This window comes from Tetrao urogallus (assembly GCF_951394365.1).
Source record: "Tetrao urogallus genome assembly, chromosome: 8".
Classification (NCBI taxonomy): Eukaryota; Metazoa; Chordata; class Aves; order Galliformes; family Phasianidae; genus Tetrao; species Tetrao urogallus.
Genome location: NC_136821.1, coordinates 29,615,662 through 29,639,464, shown reverse-complemented (window position 1 = coordinate 29,639,464; position 23,803 = coordinate 29,615,662). Strand labels below are relative to the sequence as shown.

Genomic DNA, 23,803 nt, shown 5'->3' with positions numbered 1-23,803 from the left:
AATAAATAAACTCTGAACTTCTTAGCAGTGTCTACTTTTAGCAGGTTTGCATTTAATAAGTTCTCATGTTCCATGGCTTTTCTAAAAGCACTTCACCACAGTGATCTTTTTACAGTCCCATGTACCAGCGTTCAGCAGGCCAGGCAGGGTAATAGCAGCCTTGCATTAATCAGCAGCTAGGATTTATATCTGTACCTGTGGCATCACACTAGGATAACCTAAAATAAACAGCAGGGTGTTTATACTAGTCACGTAACAAGTGTCTTTCTGTTTGTCACAAGTGTTTAATTTAAAATGTATCTAGTAAAGAAAAAATCGTTTGGCACTCTGTGTTTCCATTTTAAGTAATCAACTTTAAAATAGCAGCAGTACAGGATATGTTTTATAAGATGAGCTCTGAGGAAGAGGACAGATTCTTTCATCACTCCCAAATGTCTCTGAGGAGATGTGCAGCAGGTGTGGAGCAGGGAGGCCGAGCGCCCTGGGGCTCCATCCTCCTCCGCCGCCTGCAGAGCAGCGAGCTGCAGGCACGCTGCCCTCTGCACCCCTCCTCCTTCGCCCCTTTGTGTGTGCCCTGTCCTCCCTGACTTAGGTTGTCTTCTGCATCTGGGGGCTTCCAGGTGGCCGTGGGTTGGTAGGGCAGCGCGCACAGTGTCAGCGGTGTGCAGAAAGTGAGTTAGTTTCAGGCAGGAGGGAGTTAGGAAATAAATAGTTAAGGATTGGGGAAAAGTTTTGGGATTACCAGTCTCAAAGCTTTAAAAATCTCACCTGTTCTCTAAGAAGAGGATATTGTTTTATAGGAGTGCTGCATTCTTCAGTGCAATTCACCCTTCGATGCCAGCAAATATCCTACAGGATAGGTGGAATTTTAAGGCTCTGTATTGCATTTCTTGAGATTGGTGCATTGCATAGTCTTTGTTTGCTCACCGTGCTTTCACATAACATCCTGTGCCAGGGTACTGTGAACTTATCTTGAATTTATTGGACACCTAGCACCTATTTAAACATCTATTTTTAAACCAGCACCATAATGTCAGATTTAATGGGTGACTTCCTGCATTTTTTTCCTTTTATGTTTGAACGTTGCACACCAAAATAGACTCAGTCAGCTAATGATGACAGAAGTAGATACAAAGCCAGTATGAATCTAGAAGTTGCTCAGGAGCAGAAAGCCAGTTGAGCACAATTGTTGTTGTTGATATATAGTGGTAAGTCAAAGGTAAGCAGATTCAGGGTTAAATTTGTGGCTGTTCAATATAGGGGTTCATGTTAGTGAGGGTGCTTTGCATTAGAGAGGCAAAATTTCACTTCCCGAAGTTGTTAAAACTTCCTAAGTATGTAAGAATTCAACAGGAAAATTTCTCTCATGCAAGTTGCAGTTCATGCAGCCTTACTGCATTGGCTAATTCTTTACAAAAAATATGTATCTAATGGAGCACATATGCTTCTAACTTCAGTTTTCAGTAGACGAACAGCCACATTCCTGTGGATACTTCCTTACAAGTCTGTTTTTTTAGGAAGAAAAGCAGTTTGTAGACCTAGAACTTCCAGATGGGAGCTATGAAATACCATATGCATTACAGTGCCCACCTTCAAATGCTAACCATCATGCCAAAAAGATGTTATAAACCTTCAATATGCACATGCAGTGAAAGACATGTAGCTCACTGCAATATCTCTAAGAGGAGAAATAGTATTTTCATTGATTTGTTTTTTAACAGTTGTTAAGTGCAGAAGTCCAGGTTAGCCGTGTAACATTAAAAAACGCAAACTTTCCTTAATTTTCTGATAGCTACAAGTCTAGAAAAGAAATACAACATGAGAAACCTTGCCATAAAGTACCATGTCGTGTGTGTTAACAGAGAAAGTTGTGAACGTAGGAGCGTCAAAGTACAGAATGTTACATATACAGTATGTGTGCAGTTGCATATACATGTTCATAGACATGACTTAAGTTCAGCAAATATAATGTCAAAAATTTGACTCTGTGCCACTTGTTTCAGGCAGCTATTTGGCAGAAGAACAAGGTGTCAGATCACAAAATGGCCTGCATGTCAGTTCTGGGAACAGCCGTTATGGGCAGTATGGTACCTTTTCAACACCGCTGCGAAGATCCTGAGGTGAGTTTAAGCTTCCTTCTCCCAAATCCACTTACAGCCTGTCAATGAAGAGCTAAGTCAGTACTCAAAAAAGAGACTCTGAAATAGAGAATGTTTTCTCCAGACTGACATCTGATTAATACATTTGATTCTGATACTTGCCTCTGTAAAATTAATTGGTTTGGTGATTGAAAATGCGCTCCCAGAATCATCTCGTCAGGACTCATGTGGCACTGATCAAATGGCAGTAAAAACAGTTGTGATGACAAATGCAGAATTGCTGATTGCTCAGAGCTGTCTAAGTTAGGATTCCTGGCCTGCGGGCAGGTTGTGCTCTGATTAATAACTAAGTAGCTGTATCTTTCTTATCCTCGTGGCCTCTTAGCCTTATCTTCTAAACATTCTCTCAGTTTCAGTCAGGGTCACCAGAAGAGCAAAATAAGCACATGCTTAGAAGGCAAATTCTGTAAGATTTATAACAAGTCTGCTTTTGAAGGAAATGCTTGCCAGCTTTCAAAAAAATTAAGAGCATGAAACTCTTCTGCTGCTGTTGAAAGTGGAGGAGATGCCCTTTGTCTAATATGTTCACTTTTTTAAAATTCTGCTTCTGTTTTTGTTGCAGACACTCTTACAGAGGAGAGTAGTGCTCCTGCTGAGACTGCAAAGTTAACTTTTCTTTCTGTGTCCTGTAGTAGTGGGTCTTGCCCATAGTCATGTAGATGAGATGAATCATCTCTGGCAAAGTGAGAGTACTGAACACAAATGACTGCTGCAAGGAATTGTTTAGTCAGTCTTAAATATGGAGTTTGTAAGAATGCTTATAGTATGTATAAACAAGGAATGGGGGGGGGGGAAGCAAAGTTGCTTCTCATAGCTTACAAAGTTTTCATGTTTATGTCAGAACAAGCACAGATGTTCTGTTCATACCGAGCGCTCGCTGGCTGTGCCCCATATGGCAAGTGCTCTTCAGGGACAACCAGGGGGTATTTAAAAGGGACTAGCTTGAGGGAGGCACTCAGCTTCTCACATTACCTCTTTGCTATATCATGAGGCATCCGTATTCCTTGAATAGAAGTTGGAGAACATTCCATCTCTCTCTCTCTCTGTCTCTAAATAGTGTGTAAAATACCACGTGCATCATTTATAGGTGTATAAGTGATCCGTGCATGTTGTGTGTGCACAGACTCACATTCAGAAACTATGGATATTTCTAATTTAAGCAGGCAAACACAATGAAATGACAGAATTAAGGCTGCCTGTGTAGCCCTTGTCTCTTTCCTTTGCGTGCAGGAATTGGAATAGCTATTCGATGACAACCTGTGTGCCACTTTTCCCTTTCCATGCAGTCTGTGTCTCATTTAGTGCACAGATGAGAGCAGCACTAATACTTCATTTCCTACTTGTCCATTGTGCAGCTTCCTAATCCTTCACTGCAAAGTCGACTCTGAATACGAAATCAGTGTTGCTATAAACCTTTTATAAGCTGTTCCTTACTAACTGCACATTGAAATGTTCTGCAACAAGTGATTCATGCATTTTGAAGACTCGCCTTCTCCAAAACTTCCCTATTACGAGCACTGCATGAAACAAGAACATAGTTCAAGTTGGCTCCAAGGCATGGAAAAGTTGGGAAGTACTCACAAAGTAGAAAGTGAACCAAAGAAAATAAAGAATGGACAGTTTGTCATGTGCAAAGCATCATCTATGCTTTTTGCATCCCCATTCTTGGAAATGGGTGGATCCAATTTGGCTGCAAAGTTTCACTCAGGAAACTTTTACAGAGAAAGGAATTCCTATGGAATTCCTAGGAATTTTCCTATATTCTGTGAGGGTTAAGTTTGGTGGGTGTACAAGCTGCTGGGAACAAGGTGAGCACTGAAGAAAGGCTTACTGTCCAATCAACACAGATATACTGTAATATGTACATATATTTAATATTCTCCAGTCTCTGTAATTTTGCCTGAATTTAAAAATTTTTTTATACATTATAATTTTAATAATTAAGGTTAGTTTTGGAGCTCATTACTAACTTCTAATGAGCATACTTGATATTCCACGTGTCTTTAAATAGTAACAGCAGTCAGCCATTTCTTAATCTGGCAGCTTCTTAAGTGACTTATTTAGAGACTTTCAGTTTTGTTTTAATGTTGTCTGTATATAAAAATACTGTTTGAAGTGAAACACTAAATACAGATGTTTGGAAACTGGAAAAGAAATTTGAAGCATAAAGAAGGGACGTTCAGAGAGGATGTGCTAAAGCTGCAGGATAACATCGAGAAGTGCTGCATGTTGTTTTTTGATAATCATCCAGCAGATATTTGACACCTCTTTAACTTGACCAGTGGTGTTTGGTTATGTGCAACATTGCTGACCAGAACACTCCAGCTTTAGCACAGAATGCTTGTTACAAGGTCAGGAGGGAATAAGGGAGCACGTGGGCAGAGAGCTGCTGTGACGTAGGTGAGTGGGGAGGATAGGCCAAGTCCCAGGGATTTTAAGTCCCGTTTCAAATGCATGATGGCTTGGGTCTTAGTATGTGCAAGAGGTTCTGCCAAAAGAAAAACCAGAGAGATCTGATTTCTGTATTCTGTGATCCACCCTGCTACCAGAACGTTCTCCATACTTTCCCACGTATCCAGAATTCAGTCTTTGCTTTGCACCAGCCCCACGCTGAGCCCTTAGCTATTTGTCTGGGCAAACTGCAGTGGAGCAGCACGTGGGGCAGTACTTGAGCTGGCTGGCACATGTCAGTGCTGGTGGATCCTGTCTTTGGAGAAGGTACGATTGCCTTTTCTGCACAAGGGTCATTATTTCAAGGGTGTCCTGTCCAAACAGCTGTCAGTTATCACAGAAATTGTGCAAATACAGCATCTTTGGGATTTCTGCTGCTTTACCAGATATAATTGAAATCATTTTAAGGGCTCTCAAGTTGTTTGGTGGAGGAGAGGAGGAACTGATGAGGCAGGCAGCACGAGTCATTGGCCTCGTTTCAGCTGGGGGGGGGGGGGGAAGACACAACAAAGCTAAAAAGGCTTAATGGAGAAGTTATAAAATTTGTGCTTAATGTCAGGTACTTGAATTGTATGATGTGTTCTGGGCTCCTTATCAGGGTTGGGTGCATGCAGTTTCTGCTCGAGGCTGAAGGCAGATGATTTGCATGCTGGTGGTGTAGGTAAATTTCAGTGCCCTGAATAAAGGCCTGACAACAGGCTGTTTGAGATGCCCTGAGTGTGGAAAGAGAGGGAGTTCATCTTTTGATTTTCTGCTTTAGGGTGAGCTCACTACCAACTTCTCCAGGCTGGACAGCAGTGTGTGCCTTCAGCTTATACCAGCTGTAGTTGGCAGCCCTGCAGTCAGCAAGTATGCACTTAGCTGGCGTTGGTTTGTTGGCTCCAACCATCTCCAACCCCAGCTGCAGACAGCAACCTGGTGAACCTGCAGTCCCGGTAGGAAATGTCTCAGTGAGGGGTAATAGAGACAGAAGTATCCTTCTCAACCTCTTTTCTTTAAAGCGCTTAAATTGCTTGAATCATAGAATCACAGAACCACCAAGGTTGGGAAAGACCTCCAAGATCATCCAGTCCAACCACCAGTATTTCCTACTAAACCATCATAGCTCTGAAGAAGCAATGCACGTATTCAAATGGCTGGGCCTCCTGTGTGTTTCACTGTAATTTCCCACCTGAAAAAAAATATCGTTGACATTGTCTTTTAAAGACCTTTGTGCTGTATTTGTTCTATCATTACAGATCAATCTTTCTGGATTTCTCCCAAAGGCTGAGTCAGACAGCTCTTTGACAAGTCTCTCAAGCTCAGAACGGAGTTTTATTTTTATAAATGATCGTCCAGTTCATCAGAAGGAAATATTAAAGGTAACACCCTCTAGCATTTACAACCACAGACCTGAAGGCTGTAGTTACAGCTGCTTGAAAAATAATGGATTTCAGATAAACAGGAGCCCAGGATAGTTGGTTGGGTTTTTTTGTTTGTTTGTTTTTTTTTTTTTTTTTTTTTTACTATTAGCCTAGCAGAATTAGACCTGTGCAGTTTTTCATGCAGGAACTCTATGTGGTTTCCCACAAGACATGTTTTCTGAAATAAAAATCATAATTTTGTGCACTTCATACTGAGGGCTTACCAGGCTTTCATACACTTTCACTTTAAATCTGTGTATGCGTTGAATAAAAATGAAAGTGATAGTGCAGAAGCACTGGCTACAGCTAGGCATTGTGTAGGCAGAATTTGATACTCTTGGGTTTCTCACACTGCTGAACGTTGCAGCACCTCACTTGGAGCAGCATTGCTGTTCTAATCCTTGCACCTCCCAGAAAAGAAAATTCAACGCGTGCTGAAGTATACACGTAGGGTTCAAAGTGGAGAAAATGAATTCATTTTCAGTCTACACTCAGAGTTTTGTAGATATAAGCCCTGAACTTGTGTTTGTGTTGTAACTGACAAACAAGGCTAATCCTGTACTACATCTCCACACAGAATTTGATATACCTGTTTCTTGCTGCAGCGTAAGGTTCAGTTTGGATCCCATAAAAGAGGCAACTTCTTAACCAGGGGCTGGAAGGGGTTCAGGGCACCATAATGCCAAGTAAAAATACATTGTCCTTCATTTATGGCTGCTCTTGGAGTGTGGATTCCTTTTATTTTGACCTAAATTCTGAAACAACTAAGGAATTTTTTGGTTGTTTGTTGGGAGTTTTCAAGGGGATTATAGAGAAAGCAGTAAGGGCAAGCAAAGTTTGTGAAAAGTTGTAAACTCATAGTTGGGTTAACAAAAGGAACAGACTAATCCTGTTCTGGGAAAAGGTCAACTCTGTGGTGCAAGTGTTACTTTCTCAAACAGACTTCGGTTTGGCTGAAAGAGACAGTGATGTAGTTGCAAGCTGTGTAAGTAGATTGTCTTTAAAAAAACAAACACAGAAATAATAGCATTTGGATTGAGTGAGGAAGTAAGCGTTAGAATTGCAGTCTTGTTTGGTCATTTTTTAAGTACAGGCATATCAAGTGTGTTTTTCCAAATATGATCGATGTATTTATTCAGAAGGTCAAAGCAGCTTCCATTTGTTTCTTGGAATTTGATCTTTTTTTGTTTTATTTTCATGTTTATTTAGCTGTGAATACATGGGAACCACTAGTAAGTCCCCTTTTGGTGATTATTTTGTCACACTTGTGTATTCAAATATTTTCTTAGCATTCTGTGAATTTGGGGAAAAAATAGAGTTAGAATTTTATAACATCAAATTTTGTTCCTGTGCCTTTATTTGTATTTTGTTGCCTTTACTGACATCTCTTTACTACATTAATCTGTAGTTAATTCGACAGTACTACAGTGTGCTGATGCAAAAGGACAGCACGCGCTTATACCCTGTGTTCTTTCTGAATATTACTGTACCTGCCTCTGCTGTGGATGTGAACTTAACACCTGATAAAACTGAAGTTCTGCTGCAGTATAAGGTAACTAATGTCTTATTCTGCTGTTGAGTTGGCAACTTTTACTTATGCACAGGTAATAAGAGCTTCTGGAACTGCTGAAATGTGTGAAGGTAAACAGTGCTGCTGAAGTTTTTAGGAGGATTATTCAAAACTCATTTCCTAGTTGATTTTGAAGATCATTTATGTGCTTTCACACACGTGTTTGTTTCCAGTTAGCTTTATAGTGACCAAAGCTAAATGTAATTGTGATGTGTGTCCTTAAATAAATCTCATGCTTAGATTCTCAATGCACTGAGTAATAAACGTTTATAACACTGCACACATTACGAAGGGGAAGTCGGTTTCTGCTGAATGCACTATTTGCTGTTATGTGCTTACATAATTGTTGACATCACATAAGTTTTTGGATATCCTGTTGATACCATCTAACTAAACAGTATGTGCCCACATTTTAGTAGTTATCTAGTGATACGTGTTACGTAAGTTTACTTTCACTTTTTGGTACTTCACATAAAAAGTAATGCCACAGAAATTAACAAAGCTATTCACATTGCACGCAGGCAGTCACACAGGTAAGTTTAACTTTTTCAATGTAAGTTCTTGTAGTTATCTGTGTTAATGTTGAAAATGCATTGCCAGTGAAGCACCACTTATATCAAAATTAACATAGCATTCTCACACCCGTTCTAGTTTAAAACTTTTCTTTGGTATTAGAAAGAGGATTGGGGTTTTCTTGTTTGTTACTTATTTGCATCATTTGCTGCAGAAGTGTCTTGGCAGCACCTTCACAAGCATGCTTACATCAGTTGGAGTGTTGCTGGTGCTTCTGTCTTTGCTGTGAGCTTTTGATGCTGTATGAAGTGGGAATCGCTTTACTTGATGTGGTTTTCAGCAGTCAGCCCACTGTGCTATAAGGAAAGCAGTTAATCACTTGCATGATTTCAGTGTGAACCAGTGAAGCAAAACACCTATCCCAAATATTTGAGGTGAAATTTGTCCATTTCAGAGCCTTTCTTACCATGTGTTTTAAAAAAAAAAAAAAAAAGCCATAATCTCTTCAGATTTGTTTTGAAAAATTCTGAATAAGATCACTTGGCTCTGTATTCTGGATATCTGTCAGTTGTGTATTTAGGTTTTTACTCACGCTTTCTGTGTGTCTTTTTTTCTGGTTGTTATTTTTGTTAATTTGTTTGGTGTTTGTTGTTGTTGTTGTTTTTTCTTCCCAGGACTGTGTCTTATCTGCTATTGAAAATGTGCTGAAATCTTTGTATGGGCCACTACCTGCTACAGCCTCTGGTGAAGCTAATAAAACAGATGTTACCTCAGAAGACACGTGTGTTCATAATGCAGGACAAACAGACGTGGTTGTTAATGAAAAGGAACCATCTGGAAACAATGATCTACATGCTAATACTTCATTCCTTTCATTCAGCAGTGATGTGCAAAGTTGTCAAGCAGGAAAAAACACAGAGATCTGTTTAAACCATCAGATATTCTCTGGTGATACTGTACATAGTCCTCTAGAAAGAAAAGAGGCTTCTAAGAATGATGCCTTTCAAGAGGGTTCCTTACGTTTGTTGTGTGAGGAGGAGCAGAGCAGACAAAACACAACTGGTATTTCAAGTAACAGTGCTCCTATAGATCCTGGGTCTAAAAAAGATGGTGGACACCTTTTGAGTTCTGATAAAGCTGAAGAAGCCTTAGTCCCTGAAGACTTACCTGAAATCTCTGCTGATAATTGGAGTATGGGAAATGCATTTAAAAACTCCTCAGGAGACAACCTGGAACCTGTTAAGGTTTTAATTCCTGAAGCTGGAGGAGCAATTAATAAGCAAAGTGAGTGTGGTGATGAACAAAGCCACGATCCAGAAATCCCAAATCAAACTGTAAAGAAAAGAAATGTAATAGATGAGAAAACAGGACAAGTAACGGGTTATGACTTAATTCATGGTCGAACAATAAGGAAATCAAAGTCTGCATTTGAACACTTCATCCAAGAATATCGTTCAAAATTATTTTCTGAAAATCCGAGGTGTAGCATGAAGGACATCCTATTGAAAATTGAAGAGCTGTGGAAGAATTTAAATGAAGAAGAAAAGCACAAGTAAGTTTCCAGGCTTCATCTTGCTTCTAAATCTAGTAGTTAGCAATGAGCAAATGAGTCATCTGTTGTGAGTGGGAGAAAGATTCTAACTTCCCAGTTATTTATGAAAAACAGAACATAAAATTATTTTTGTCTTTCCAAGGTCATGATGGTATTGTCTGACATGCACTGCTGATTTGAGTTACTTGTTTGGCCACTGTATCTGCCGTGCAGCAGTTAAGTAGGGACAATTTCCCTGAATTGTTATTTAGAAATAACAGGCAAGAGCTGTGCTTTGTGAATCATACAAACATCAGCTTTTTAAGGGCTTGCCTGTGTCTCGTCACTCAGAAGCACTGTCAATGAAAACCAGCGCGGTGATGAATGAGGCACTGTATCGTTCCTGCAGAACTTTTTCCAACCAGCAGTTTTCTTTTTATTGCTTTAAAGTGAGAATTCTCTTTTAGGATCTTTAGTGCTTGAACATTTGGAAAACTCCTTTCCCCTATATTTAGTAAGTATCCCAACCCAGTCTACCCCATTATTGTATGTATAAAACCCAGTCAAATGACACAAGGAATTTCTTTCCCCCCCAACAGCTATTCCAGTGCCTGTTCAGAATATAGTACAGTTCAAATGCTAGTGGGTCCTTTGTTTCACTCTAAATCAAACCTCTTTTCAGATTACAGTCTGAATATCATCGTTTCCTATTCTAGACTGTTGTATCAGTCTAGAATTTTTTGAAATTCATCTGCAAGTAAGGAAAATATTTTAGCCTTCTTTAGTTTGGGTTTTCTGATATTTTTCTTTTTTTTTTTTTTAGAGTGGGGATCTGGTGGTCAGTTAGCTAAAGTGTATGTGGAATTTATATTGCTGGGAAAGATGAATTAGAATGACAGATTTTAAGGCATTCTAAGGCAGTTCAAAATGTGTAAGGTTCTTTTAATGTTGTGAGAGATAGAATCATACAAAGGAGAAAATAATAGTTCTTCAGCAGTTTTACATGTTTATTGTCAACAGAGTCACATAAGTGTTGTGAAAATGAATTTTTTTTTAGTGGTACAGAAGTGAACAGAGGGGATTAAGGAAGCCAGCAGACAAAATAATGTAATTTTCCCACTGCTGAGAGATTTGACGAGGAGAAAGGTGAAAAAAAGAAGCTATACCTGTAGAATTATTTGAGATCTCTAAGCAAGCAGGGTGTTCTGATCACAAAACCATGCGTGTGAGAAATGGTGTTTTGCCCACCTCTCCTTCAGCAGGAATATTAATGTACTAATAGGAATCTACTTCAATTATATTCATGCTTTTAATGAAACAAAACAAAAGGTTCTGCCAGCTGCTTCAGAAAATTTTAATTTGCTCTGCTTTAGCTTTTGGGATTTCATGGTTGCTTTCCTGGTACAACTGTTATGTTTAAGAGCGTGCCTACAGATTATGTTAGTTCAGAAAGGAGACCTCTCTGGTAGTGGAATTTTTCTTACCTATAGAAATAAATGCAGTATGGCCCAGTAGATGTTGGAGTCAGTGAAAGATTTATCACTAGTTTTGACAATACTTTTCAGCTTTGGTATATCTCTGTTTCACTTTCAATCTTTTAAAATAGCCCCAGAAAATAATAACTGTAAAGAGATTGTAGTTAACTTTTCCTTCAAGGCAGCAATCCCAAAGAACTGTTCCATGTCTGCCAGAGAGCATGTCTTTGCCTACCAGACACTCTGGATGAATTGGGCCACCTAGAGGTAACAACAGCTGTCTATAGAACAGGGCAGCCAAAGGGCCGTGCTCCCACTGTGCCTCCAGGTTCAGGCAACCTTTCTGGCAAGACATCACTTTTCTGGGCTCTAGACCTCTGTCCTTCTGCCACGAAGTCCCATGTTTAGGTTACAGTAGATACGCTCAGCTTCAGCATTTCTGTGTGTGGCTTCTCTAGCAGGTCTAAATGAATTTAAATCCCTTTTTGGGAGCAGCACAACCAACAGGTGTCACATAATTACATGGAATAGCCTATTCAAAACAAGCCAGCGCTCATTACACAACCAGAATGTGAAATTTTATGGTTTTTAGGTTATAATAGAAGAGAAAGCTTCCATGCCTGTCCATATTGGCAGCATTGCCTATCTCCTTGCTTTGCAAAGCCAGAATTTAATTTCTTATACTCACTCTGCTCTTTCTTAATACAGCTTGTGCGTGTGCCTGGCCTTAGTATTTCTTGTTTATCAGGCTCAAGTAGCAGTGGGAGAACTCCATGTGTTAGTTAGGCAAAGCCCTTGCAGTCAGGTCTTGCAAGGTTAAAGTTTTTCTGGTGGTGGCCTAAAATGAAAGCATGTAGGACTGACTTTGAAATCGTTTTGGTTCTGGAGGATATTTGTCAGTACTCTTGTAGTTAAATATTGTCATGTGTTCCAACTCTGTCTGTTCAAAGCAGAGTATTGATCTGGTCAATAGTATGAATGTATTCTGTATTAGAAAAAGTTCTGGTCAAGTGGTTTAATCGATATATTTTAAAAGGAGCAGATGTTTTTTGTCTTAGCATTTACTCCATATTTTCTAGGACATGATTTATTGCAAGAAACCATTTAAGCTGACTTTTTTTAGTTAACTAAATATTGGTACCATATGTGAATGCTAGCACATCATAATTAATTGCAAATGGTGACCTTTTTGTTGACCTTAATTTTCCAGCACACAGACACATAATTGAATCAAACTGTTCCAGCAAGTAGCAATAAATAAATATGACCAGTTAAAATATTTATTTCCAATACTTACGTATGATAGCGCTGCCTTTTATTGGAGGTCAGATTGGTATGAATAACCTGACAGAATTTAGAGTATCAAATCAGGGCGAAAGAAGGAGGTAGCACATTGCCCCTTTGTCCTTCAAAAAAGTCAGGCTCATACGTAGGAGGCGAGCATAAACCATCTATAAAGCTTTAGCTATCATCTTGATGTTTACAAGCTCATTTAAAATCCCTTCAGGTTTTAGAGCTTTGGTATGTATAGTAACTTAACTATCAAGACAGCATTTAGAATGGCTCATTATCAAGTCACTTTTTGAAAAATCTGTAAGTTTATTATTTAGAGTTCTGTGATAATCATATCTACTCTGGATTTGCATGCTTTTTATTCATGGCTGATCTTATTTGAAGTCACTGTGCTTCTTTACCTTAAGTAAAGCCTGAGGCTTATGAAATTATTTAGCCTCCAAACTCCTAGTTAAATGCCAGGACTCCACTTGAAATTTACAGAGCTCTGGAAGCTCAAGTGGCCTTGTGAATAGGGTTGGATGTGCCTGTGACAAAACTTCTGAAACTGTATGTCTCGTTGCAAATTCAAGTGAAACATAGTTTTGGGATTGAGGTCGAAGGCAATCTGCTGTAGCTGATTGTATAATGCAGTTTATGTAGCCCCCTTCAACAATTCAGATTTTCCTGGCTGTCATAAGGAAGGAAAATTTCAAACTCATCATCCTCACTGAGTAGAGGTGTAGGGGCACAGTCCCTGATCTCTTTTTCCACCCCGGTCGTAGTGGAAGGCGTATCGATGTGGCTACTTGAGTGAGCCATGGGAGTTCTTACCTTGCTAGGAGTAGTTGCCTTGTCTTTTGGTTTCGTGTGTTAGGGGTTGCAGTCTGTGATTTCTTGTTTAGTTCAAATAATTTCTTTTCTTTTTTAAGGTATGAAATAAAAGCTGCTAGAGACCTGGAGCGGTACAACAGAGAGGCTAGCAAAGCCATGCAGGAAGCAGCGAACAGACCTGTAAAGGAGACACAAAAACAGAAGCCCAGGCTGAAGACTCCTCCACCCAACCAGCAGAAACTTGACAAAATGGTGCATTTTCGAATTGATAAGAAACCAAAGTGTAATCAGCCTGTGAAAGTTGTTACGGTGCCTTTTTCTCTGAGTTCCTGTAGACCTCAGTTTCAGAGGCATGAGAAGAGTGATTCAGAAAAACACGAGCTTTGCCTGATCCGTCGCCAGAGTCTTCCTGATATCTGGATACTTGCTACTGAAAAAAAGCTAATGTTGCTGAATCCATATAGATTGGAAGAAGCCCTGCTGCGTAAAAGATTGCTGATGAACCATATCCTTCCAGTAGAGAAACTGGACAAGCCAGTTGTGTTATCAGACAGGTAGAGTACAAATAAGGGAAAAATTGTAGTTTTCATTATTTATAATTAGGTAGAGTAGGCTGATAAGGCCTTGTTCACAAATTCTGTGACTATTTGAATCTGTAAGGGTACAAAACATAAAAATATCCTCTTACAGATTAACAAAAGAACAAAGGATGAGCAAGTCTGGTCATTTTCCAGTACAAATGATACAAATTGTGACCTGTTTGGAAATGTAGTGAAGACAAATTTCTTCTCCCAGAGGGGGGAAGTAAATGCTCCACATTTTCACAGCTTCACTCTAGCTAACTTTCCCCATGGATTATGGAGTGGCTGACATAATTATTACTATTTGTCTAAACTTGGTCATTCTGTAAGATATGTAAATAGTTGATATTCTGTATTTCTTCTTTAAAAAGACTGTTTTTTTCCGAAATACTTTTCAAAATCATAATCACTCTTGATATCTGACATTTTTAATGTATTTTTCTGAGCGGTTTTAATTTTAAAATTAAGGATTTTTTTAACCCTTTGGGTGTTGGTTTGCGTGGTGTTGCTTTTTTTCCTAGTCTTCTTGGTGAATCTCACTATATGGATGCTCTTCATAAAATGCAGAAGGATTACCAGACACTAAATGGATCAAGTTATTTGTCAGACCCAAGGCTTGTAGCAAATGGCTTCCAGATAAAAGTGATAGAAGGTATGACGGTTTTAATATCTTTTAGTCTGACTGAAGCTTCTTTTCTTCTGATTTAATGATTTAAATGTCTATTTTGTTGTCCTACATCGCATTATCACTGAAAGCACTGAGATCCTGTTTTCCTAAACATTAAGATTCTATTACTTTGCTAGAGATGTATTCATCTATATACAATAATGATTAATGGAAACTGCTAACAGAAAACATGAATAAAAAAGGAAGGGTATGTAGCTGGCGGTATAACCTCCTCTTCACACGTAAGCATCTCGTGACATTTTTATTTCTTTTCTCAAAATGCTGAATTGCCATGCTGGCAGAATGATTAAACTGATGAGACTTCTACAGTCAAGGCAGCTTCTTCCAAGATGAGAGTTACTTGCAGAATCTTACGCGAGTGAGTGCTTCAGCTGACTGTCCATCTTCTGTTCAGCAGCTGAGGAGGTCCAGTTAGGAGATGGAACTGGTTACAGGTCTTCTTTCATACCAGGATTGTAGCACAGTGCCCAAAGGGGCTGGTAAAGAGTGGGTCAGAGGATCATCATCAGCTGTTTTGATAGAGGTTGGTCTCCACTCTGAGATTCTTTCAGCTTAGCAGTAAAAATTAAGTGCTTATAGATTTTTTTTTTTTTTTTCTGAAGAATAATTTACAGTGATGCTGTTTGAAATCCAGAGGCAACCCGCCCAGAATCAATTCTGAGCAGCAGGATTTCTGCAGCAGAATTCCAAGAAAAGCAAACTTCCTTGGGGGCAGTACCTAGCTGTGACAGCTCAGAGGAAAGGTTCGCTATAGGAGCTGTTAGAAATGCTATAGCTTCATGTGTTACAGATCCCCGCATATGTACAGTGATGACAGATCTGCTCAAACATATGGGATCTTTTAGGAGTAGGTATGAAAAAGGGATGTACAGTAACTCCTTCTGTCAGGGGCTGGCTCTTGGGCAGAACAGAGCCTAAGCTGTTTTCTTTTCTGAACCACGTACAGTAAAAACAAGGATGCTTCCTTCTGAGTGGCTAAATCATGTGATAAATAATGAGAGCTGTCTAGAAGTGTTCATGAAAGCAATTAGATTGAATCATTAAGGGATTCAAGTACTTGTGGTAAGAGACAGCTTTTAAGAAGCTGTCAGTCAAGCAAATAAAAAAACTGAGCAAATCTACAACTTGTCTCTAGACAAATATGGGAAGAAGGGATTGGAGGCCTTATTGCTTATGTACCTTCCTATTTTTTTCCACCTTTTTAAACTGGGTGTGAATAAATTTTTGAAGACCGTTTTCAGTCTTGTGGGAATGGAAAAGGCAATCTACTTTTAAAATAGTTTGCTCAGTACAAGAGTGAAATTAGATGATATAATGTTATAGGACTCATGGCAGTAACCAGGAAATAGCAATTGTTTTCCTGTGTCCCTAACTATATAAAATTAAGAAAAGGAAGTCTTGTGAGGAACCTTGTCCTTGTTTACTATGCAGTTTAAGGAAGGTACAAACAGTGCTCTGTTGGCTTTACGTGCACTGTACAGGTTGAGGAACCATTTAATCAAGGACTTGATGGTTACTGTATAGCCAGCCTACCTGAGGAATGGAAATCTATTTCAGTTCTTAGTTACAGTCTTATATTTTAACTACTTGAATGAGACATTAATAACATTTGAGGCTTGTCAGTCATATTTATAAGCTTCTGCTAATGATGTTATGGCAGTTACAGCCTCTGTTATAGCATGTTATTGCAGATGAAGGTAGAAATGCCAACAGAAAAAATGGAATTTCACCCAGCCATTTTTTCCAACTGACCTATGGATTTTTACTTAATACTTCATCAGTTCCTCTTTTTTTTTTTTCTTCCTTTCCTTATTATTTTCCCTTAAACTTAGCTCTGAAATGCACTATTATCTACTTCTGTTACAAACACTTTATTGAAGTTATTTTTCAGAAACATGATTATTAATTATCAACACTCCTTAATTGTCTGTTCTAGAAAATTTCTGTGTAGTTTGAGGTTCTTTAACTTAAATATCCTTGTATAATCTTGATGTAAAGCTTACACCTGAATATTCTGTGGGACTTGTTAACTTTGGGAACAAGTTCAATTCATTAAATATTCTACTGTGTCCTTTGTTTTGTCTTGTGGTTTGGTTTTTGTTTTCTGTTTTTTTTTTTTTTTTTTTTTTAAACTCAGACAGCCTATAAACAGGACATTTACTCAGTTGTTTTTGAACTTGAAGTTGCCTCGGGTTTTGTTTCTTGAGTATGTATTAATAGACAGAAATTCTCTTTTTTTATAAGCAGAGGTTTTCCTTTCTTTATCTTTGCATTTGAATGTGACAGTTGTATCCCTACTAATACTTTCTTGCAAAGAAACAAGTCGTTTAATTAATATTTCTGATTAAGCCTGTGATGCCATCAGTTGGTCCTTAACCCTTCTACTGTCCAATTTGTCAGCTCTCATAGATCTTCTTTTAATTGCTGTTTCTTAATGTAGACTTGATTCAACTCCTGTGATAACTTCATACCCTTGTTCTTCCTAACAAGGACTCTGTGTATGATTTTGTTCTACCATTTTATTGGGAAATCTTTGAACTTGTGGCAACATTTTCTTCTTTCATGAGTCCAGCCTTTAGACAGTAGTTTCTCCAAGAGTGCAGGAGTTCCAGACCATGCTTGGGTATGGTTTCTTTTAAGGCTACGTCTGTCCTTTGAATATTCTCTTGCTGTAAAATGAGAATGTAGTTTACCTTTGTTTGAGTGATTGCAACCAAAGCTGTTTTAAGTGTTCTAGATGTTGGATATACCATGTTGTCTTGTTTGGTAGACCAATATTTTTGTTTCTTTGTCTCTCTATATTGATTCTCAGCACTCTAAAGAGTTTTTAACTACATTTTTCTCTGGATAGCTGACAGTGAAAAACATGTTGTGAAATAACTCAGGAAAGTTTCTTGGCATAAATGTCACTTAGGCAAAATCAATGGTTTCTTTGTGGAACATGCCAATTGTGATCCTCATAAGTGGTGACGCTGAGCTCCGGTCCTCCTTCACCACCCTCCCGCCCACTCAGTGTTCTGGCCTTGCTGAGACTTGAAGTGATGCTGCCTTTGAGAGAGTGCTCTTATTGCTTTTACTTCTGGGTTCCTCCTGGCATTTGTTTGCTGAGTACAGCTTGCAGTGATCGCTATGCGCAGAGAACCATTTCAGGAAGTAAGGATTACTTTCCATCCAGTTCTTATCATATTTATGATATACAGATGTTCACAACAAATCCATTTCCTCTGTGAAAACTTGAGATGGGTGGATGCTTGGGTGGAAATGAACTGAGAACTGGCACGGTGTCTTACCCTTTTTTTTTTTTTTAATCTATGTGCCTTGAACTAAGGCAAAATGTTAGAGTTGAGCTGTAATCTTAATAGAATACACATATCCAAACTATGTGTATACAAAGACTGTGTTTATAAGGTTTCAAAGAGCAATAACGCACAGCTAACCTGCTTCCTTTAGTAATACAAGCTGCTGCTTGTAAACAACCGGTGGAAAATCATGCTGCTGCTTTACTTCAGTTTGATTTTGATTGAGGTCTGTAAGCTAGGTAGTCTTACAGTGTCACCTAATCTAGGTGGCAGCTGGAAGAGAACAGATTTTCCTGGCCATCGAAAAGGAATTATCCAAAGGTGATTGTGAATGTTTTGTTTGGACAGACAAAGGGGAAATTTTTAGCAATGAGAAATCCACATTTTTAGTTCAGTTGAAAACTAGTTTATTTGTTCATTGAAATATTTTCCTTGGAAGTTGGAAAGCATTTCACAGAATTCACTATGGAAACTGCTTGAAGACTGCTGTTTGAGTACTCAAAAATTTTAACGTATATTTTGTCAAAAATTTACAAGTATATTGAGGTTTGGACATCTGCTTATATCATCAAACGTTGCCACTGTCTGAATTCCTGCGAAGACTTGCAGATAAATATATGTTAGTCAGCATGCAGTGCGCTGCTTTTCAGTCTGAAGAACATAAGCAGAAAGGGAGAAATAGAAGTTACCAGAGAAGGAGACTTCAGACGCTGTATTATTTGTTCATATGGTGTGCTCTCAAGTCTGATTTGACCCATAAGTAAATGAACAGTATTGTGAAGTTAAATCTGACTGTCAAAATTTGCATATGGAGAAATTGTTATTGGTAAAACCCATGAGTTTCAAGCAGTCTCATTAGGAAGCGTGTCTGACTGGTTTACTGCATTTGCAAAAATTTACTTTGCAAGTCCAGAATCTTACAGTCGTGAAATTTTAAGGGTAGCTGTGAGGATTCATACTTTTCAACTGGAAATCTTAAATGTACTGAAGTTCTGTGTCCTGCATTTGGTAGCCTATATTGCAAATTATTGAAAAGCTGTCAGATAGGATGTGCTGTTATTGTAGAAAGAGGAGCATAAGCAAGTGATCTGAATCAGCAACACGAGGTTAGTCTTACTTTAAATAAAGCAGAAATTGCGTAAAAATGAAGAGAAGTGGTGAAGGAGATGAAAAATGGATTATGTTTGCTGCGATCTTTTGCAGCCTTTCTTATGGAGAAATACTGGCATTGTATGTGATCCTACCTCATCTTTAATAATTGGCAAACTTTGTTGCTTTCAGCTGGTTCTGATTGCAGGCTCACAGCAGTACGTAAAAATGTTGGGCTTTACTAGCTGAGACTGGGATTCTAAGGGAAAGACGGCCTGAGGAAGAGGATGACAACAATGCTGGATGAAAAAGGAAGTAAAATTCCAAATTTGAAGTGGTGCTAAATATGTTGCTGGGATGAGATTATGTGATTCTTAGTTCCTTGCATCAAATTCCCATTCTGATCAAAATATCTCTTGCCCGAAGCCTGAAAAACTCCATCAGCATGATTTACCTTTATGACATACCCATATTTAGACAACACTTTTCAACCTATACAGTCCTTCTGTTCATCTGCAGTCTCATTTAATTACTGTCAAATTAACAATGACCAGTCGTGGATAATAACGATCTAATTGCAATGGCTAATACATTGTCTTGACTTACATTGTATGTACATTTTTGTCTAATCTCTAAAATCTTCAGATACTTCTAGTATGATAGCTTGTGTATTATTAGGAATATGAACGATCCCTTGTTGCAGTTCTTTAATTTAATCCAGTTTATGCCAGTCTGCTTGTTTCCTCTTTTGATTTCACAAAGTCATTCATGATCCAGGCTGAATGTATGCGATTCTCCCACCTTAGGCCAAAACAAAGGGAGGATTTAATCTCGTTTTAAATTGTAGTGGTGTCACGTGAGCGTGTATGAAGTCTGTCATCGAGATTTTAGATATGTGGGCTTCAGATCTTTCTCTGCAGTGCTGGGAGAAATAACTGCTTTTTGGTTTGGTGGAAGTCGAATGTTATGATGGAAGTTGAACTGTACAGATGTTTAAACCAGTTACATAGAAAATAGGGCCAACATTGTTTTAATTATTTTCAAATTAAATTGTATTTTATTATAAGCTTCTAATTTAACTTAACGTATGTAGTAATCAAAGCTGTAGAAGCTTTAATTAAAGCTATGCTCAAGGCTGGAAATGCTGCAGAAGGTTTTAAGCATTTCAGCAGCACCAGCTAGGATTTGAATTAAATTCAGCCGGTAGGCTTGTGATGTCAATATGGACAAATCATCATTTTGAAACCTTGAACAAAGAAACACATTTCAAAGGAGGAGTAAAAAAGGTTTCCTAATTGCATTGAATTCATTGTACTAATCTATTAAGTGATTTTAGATCCGTTTAACTTTCTCTGAATTGCTCCAGGGTAGAAATCAAAGCAGTGCGTAAATTGCTGTTTTATTTTTTGTGTTTTCAGGTGCTTCAGCTACAGAAAGCCATATGGAAATAGAAGGAATGGCTAATTGTCTGTCCTATTATGGTGTTTCTGATTTGAAAGAAATTCTGAATGCAGTAGTTAATAGAAATGCAAAGGAAGTATATGAATGCAGACCTCTCAAAGTGATAAACTACTTGGAGGTAAGGCATAACAATTTACTTGTAAAGATTGGCTAGCTGAGCTCATAGCAAGTCTTTAAAATCTTGAAGGTTGAGATTCTTTTTTCAATTTTCCATTGTAAGTAATGTAATTCTTGTCTGAACAGAAGTTACTTTTGAAAAGGAGAGTGCCAGATCCTCTCTGAGGTGTACGGGCTCTGCATTGCTTACCAAAATACTTCCATCAGACATGCCACAAAACAGTCATCCATTGTGATCTAATACATGCTGAGAGTTTATGCTCACAGGGTTTTTCTGGGTATGCAGTTTTCAGACCAGAAAGGCAATTTCTCCTTGTTAGAATACAGAAAAGTCATAAAATCGCTTTCCAGCTCTTCAATGCAGTTGAATCCAGAACAGTAATCAAGCTTTTATTCCCTCCTAAGTAGATCTGTGAAGGAATAATAAAATGATTTAAGTTATTAGTTTATGAAAAGTAGGAATTAACAGAAACTTAACTCTTGTGTGAACCTCCAAGAGTTGCATGTCCTGAAGAGCAGAAAGTGCACCATTTCCATTTGACGAAGAAAAATTCCTATGATTCATTCCAAAAGGGGATAAGAGACAAAGAGAATTTTCTTTGCCAAAAAAGCAAGCTGTCACTGAAATTAAGACATGGAAGTGAAAGAAATGAAGTCTCACATGTAGTGAAACCCATATGCTTCTGCAAATGCTTGTATTTAGTTAGCATCAATAACTTCTGAAGTTAAGGGCAGCACATGCTGACAACTGAGTCTCAGAAGTCCACTCTACTCAAGGCACTAGTGACTAAGTTTTGCAGGAAACCATGTGTTCTTTACCAGCAGCCAGCACTATTCACAAGCAGCCAGAGAAATGGTGCTTTAGTAGAAGAATCTTTAAGCTGTTTTCTTTCAGATGTTGTTATGCAACAGTTGGAACCAGAATTACTTTTTTTTTTTTTTAATGTTTGATATGCAGTAGATAAAATTGTCTGCCCAGAGACAATAATAGGCATGAATTGACAGAGAAGGCTAATAAATATGGTACTAGTAAGAGCTGGAATAACTAAAAGAAGTAGTTTTCCATAATTTCTTGTCTTATTTCTAGATAGTTTACTAATGCTATCTTAAGCCACAGTTCTTGAGATATCTGTTCAAAAGAATACCGAGGTATATGTTAAGCTTGTTTTTATACAAGCTCTTGCCTGTGTGTTTTTCTGAATTAGGGTACATAGTGTGCCCAGACATTTACATGGAATATATATAGAATATAATATAATGTTATATAATATTATGTAATAATAATGTAATAATGTAATTATATAATGTAAATATATATATATATCAACCTTTTGAACATTCATTATACAAATCTTTTGCTGCTTTTTGGGGTCAGTAAATTTACAGCTGCCTTTGCTATTGTCATGCACTCTTAAGGAAAGAGTCAGTTAAGCATTGAGACAGGGATGTAACCTCATTTGGAGGTGGAAGCTTTAAGTTCTCTACTTACAAATACCTGTCTCTTGGATTGGGATGGAGTTGATTTGTATGTTTAAAAGGAGAGAGTGTGTATATATGAAGGTACAGTAAAGTGTATTTCAAGAGACTATCAAAGCATTATTAAAAGCTGTTGGCAATCTTGTGAGGAACAGTTCAAAAGAATGTTGAGCAGTAATAGGAGCTGGAAAATGCATATTCCCTGGAAAGTATATGGCTTGCATTCGTGAAAAAGATAAATTTTAAAAGTAAGCACTGGATTTTTATTATTTATTTATTTTTACCATCACTTCATGTTCAAAGATGCAATTTCTGTCCAAAGTTGGAGTAATCAGCGTATCTTCTTCTTTGGCTATCTTCTGGTAAACCTAGAAGCAAAAATAGAGTAATGGTCAAAGTAAAAGCCTGCCTAAGTAGAGAATGGTCCACAGTGATCATTTTTCCATTTGGAAGAGAGAGCTGGGGGGGAATGGCTGAAAAGATTCATATTAAAAAATGTTAAATGTTGGTTTCATGCCTTGTGAAGGCATGACAGCCTAAGATAACAGCAGGAAACAAATTAATTTTGAAGCTACTGATTCTTTGAGGATGTTTGCTAGTAGTGCAGTGTTTAGCTGTCACTTTTCATTTCTAGTTCTGTGAGACAATAGTATAAAGTATATATTTAATACAGCATTGACCTAAAACTTCACAATAGTTTTTTTAATACTCTGTTTAACTATTTGTTTAATTTAAACCAGTTCACAATTTTGTGGTGTAGAATGCATCTTGTGAACTGGTAAATCTTTTCAGGCAACACTGTCACCAACAGAGAAATTGAGCTATTCAGGAACACAGGGACCCTAACAGAAAAAGTGCCAACATGACCAGTAGACTGTGTGTGACTGTCACAGAGGAGCATGAAATGACCAGTATGATATGTTTAGAGTTTAATTTGTGTTTCTAGGATTCAGAGTATATAAAAGTGAAAGAAAACAGTGACCTTTCCCCAGTGAGTGCTTCATTCATGCTTTCTGATAGCCCCAGGTTAACATATTACAAAGCAGAACTTTAAAACTGTTGGGTTTTTTTTTGTTTTTCCTTTCCACAGGGAGAAGCAGTGCGTTTAGCTCGGCAGCTGCCCTTACATTTGTCAAAAGAAGATGTAGAAAACACAATTTACAGGATGAAGCAACAGCTTGGAAGGGAAAATAAAGGCTGTGTTCATGGTCGTCCTTTTTTTCATCACTTAACAGATATTCCAGAAGTTAACAAGCCATAACTCCAAGGAAATTATTCAGTAAATGGAACATTTTGTTTGGGATCAGATTTCTCTTGCTTAATTTTGATCGTTATTCTGTAACCTCAGCACGTTTTGTGTGAAGCTTTTGTATAGTTACTTTTCATTATCAAAGTTCACCTTCTTGATTTTTTTTTTTTAATTTAAATTCAAATGCTACTTGACAAATGGAAATAAATTAATATTGTAGAGAAAAGCTCCACTATTTTAAAAAAGAATTTATTAAAGAAATATTCTCAACTAGTTTGATGCTTTTCTCACTACTGCAGATTTGGAAAATATCAGTATGTCAAAATGTTTTAGATATGGTTATAAGCTGCTCTCAACAGAGCGTGGCAAAATTTATTGCACTATGACAAGATATGTTAATTTTTAAAGGAAGCCAGATAGCAGTAAGTTATTTAAGCGTTTAAATATGGCCCTACCATATATGGTTGTTATTGGCACATATTTATGTTGTTGGATTTCTATCTGTAAACTGTTAAATTTTGTGAAGTCCTAGAGTTCAATCTCTGAAAAGCTTTTCTATTAACTGTGCAAATCACTCCAATTATTTCTAACCTTCAGGTGCAAAGTTGTGATTCTTAAAAGTTCAGTACAATGCT

The 23,803-nt window shown here is 37.9% G+C and overlaps 1 protein-coding gene across 2 annotated transcripts in view; it reads left to right on the top strand.

Moving 5' to 3' along the window:
• Positions 1–23,180, top strand: part of PMS1 (PMS1 homolog 1, mismatch repair system component) — a gene marked incomplete at both ends in the record, with an annotated part of 39,046 nt that extends 15,866 nt beyond the window's left edge. Inside the window, 8 exons of one of the 2 annotated variants that reach the window (XM_079539204.1) lie at positions 2,004–2,120; positions 5,849–5,971; positions 7,434–7,565; positions 8,771–9,648; positions 13,307–13,762; positions 14,311–14,441; positions 20,284–20,444; positions 23,010–23,180. In XM_079539204.1, the coding sequence (XP_079395330.1) occupies positions 2,004–2,120; positions 5,849–5,971; positions 7,434–7,565; positions 8,771–9,648; positions 13,307–13,762; positions 14,311–14,441; positions 20,284–20,444; positions 23,010–23,180 (2,169 nt within the window). Of the gene's footprint in view, positions 1–2,003; positions 2,121–5,848; positions 5,972–7,421; positions 7,566–8,770; positions 9,649–13,306; positions 13,763–14,310; positions 14,442–20,283; positions 20,445–23,009 lie in introns of both variants that reach the window. The other variant, XM_079539203.1, reaches the window with a different exon arrangement.
• Positions 23,181–23,803: the final 623 nt, after the last annotated feature.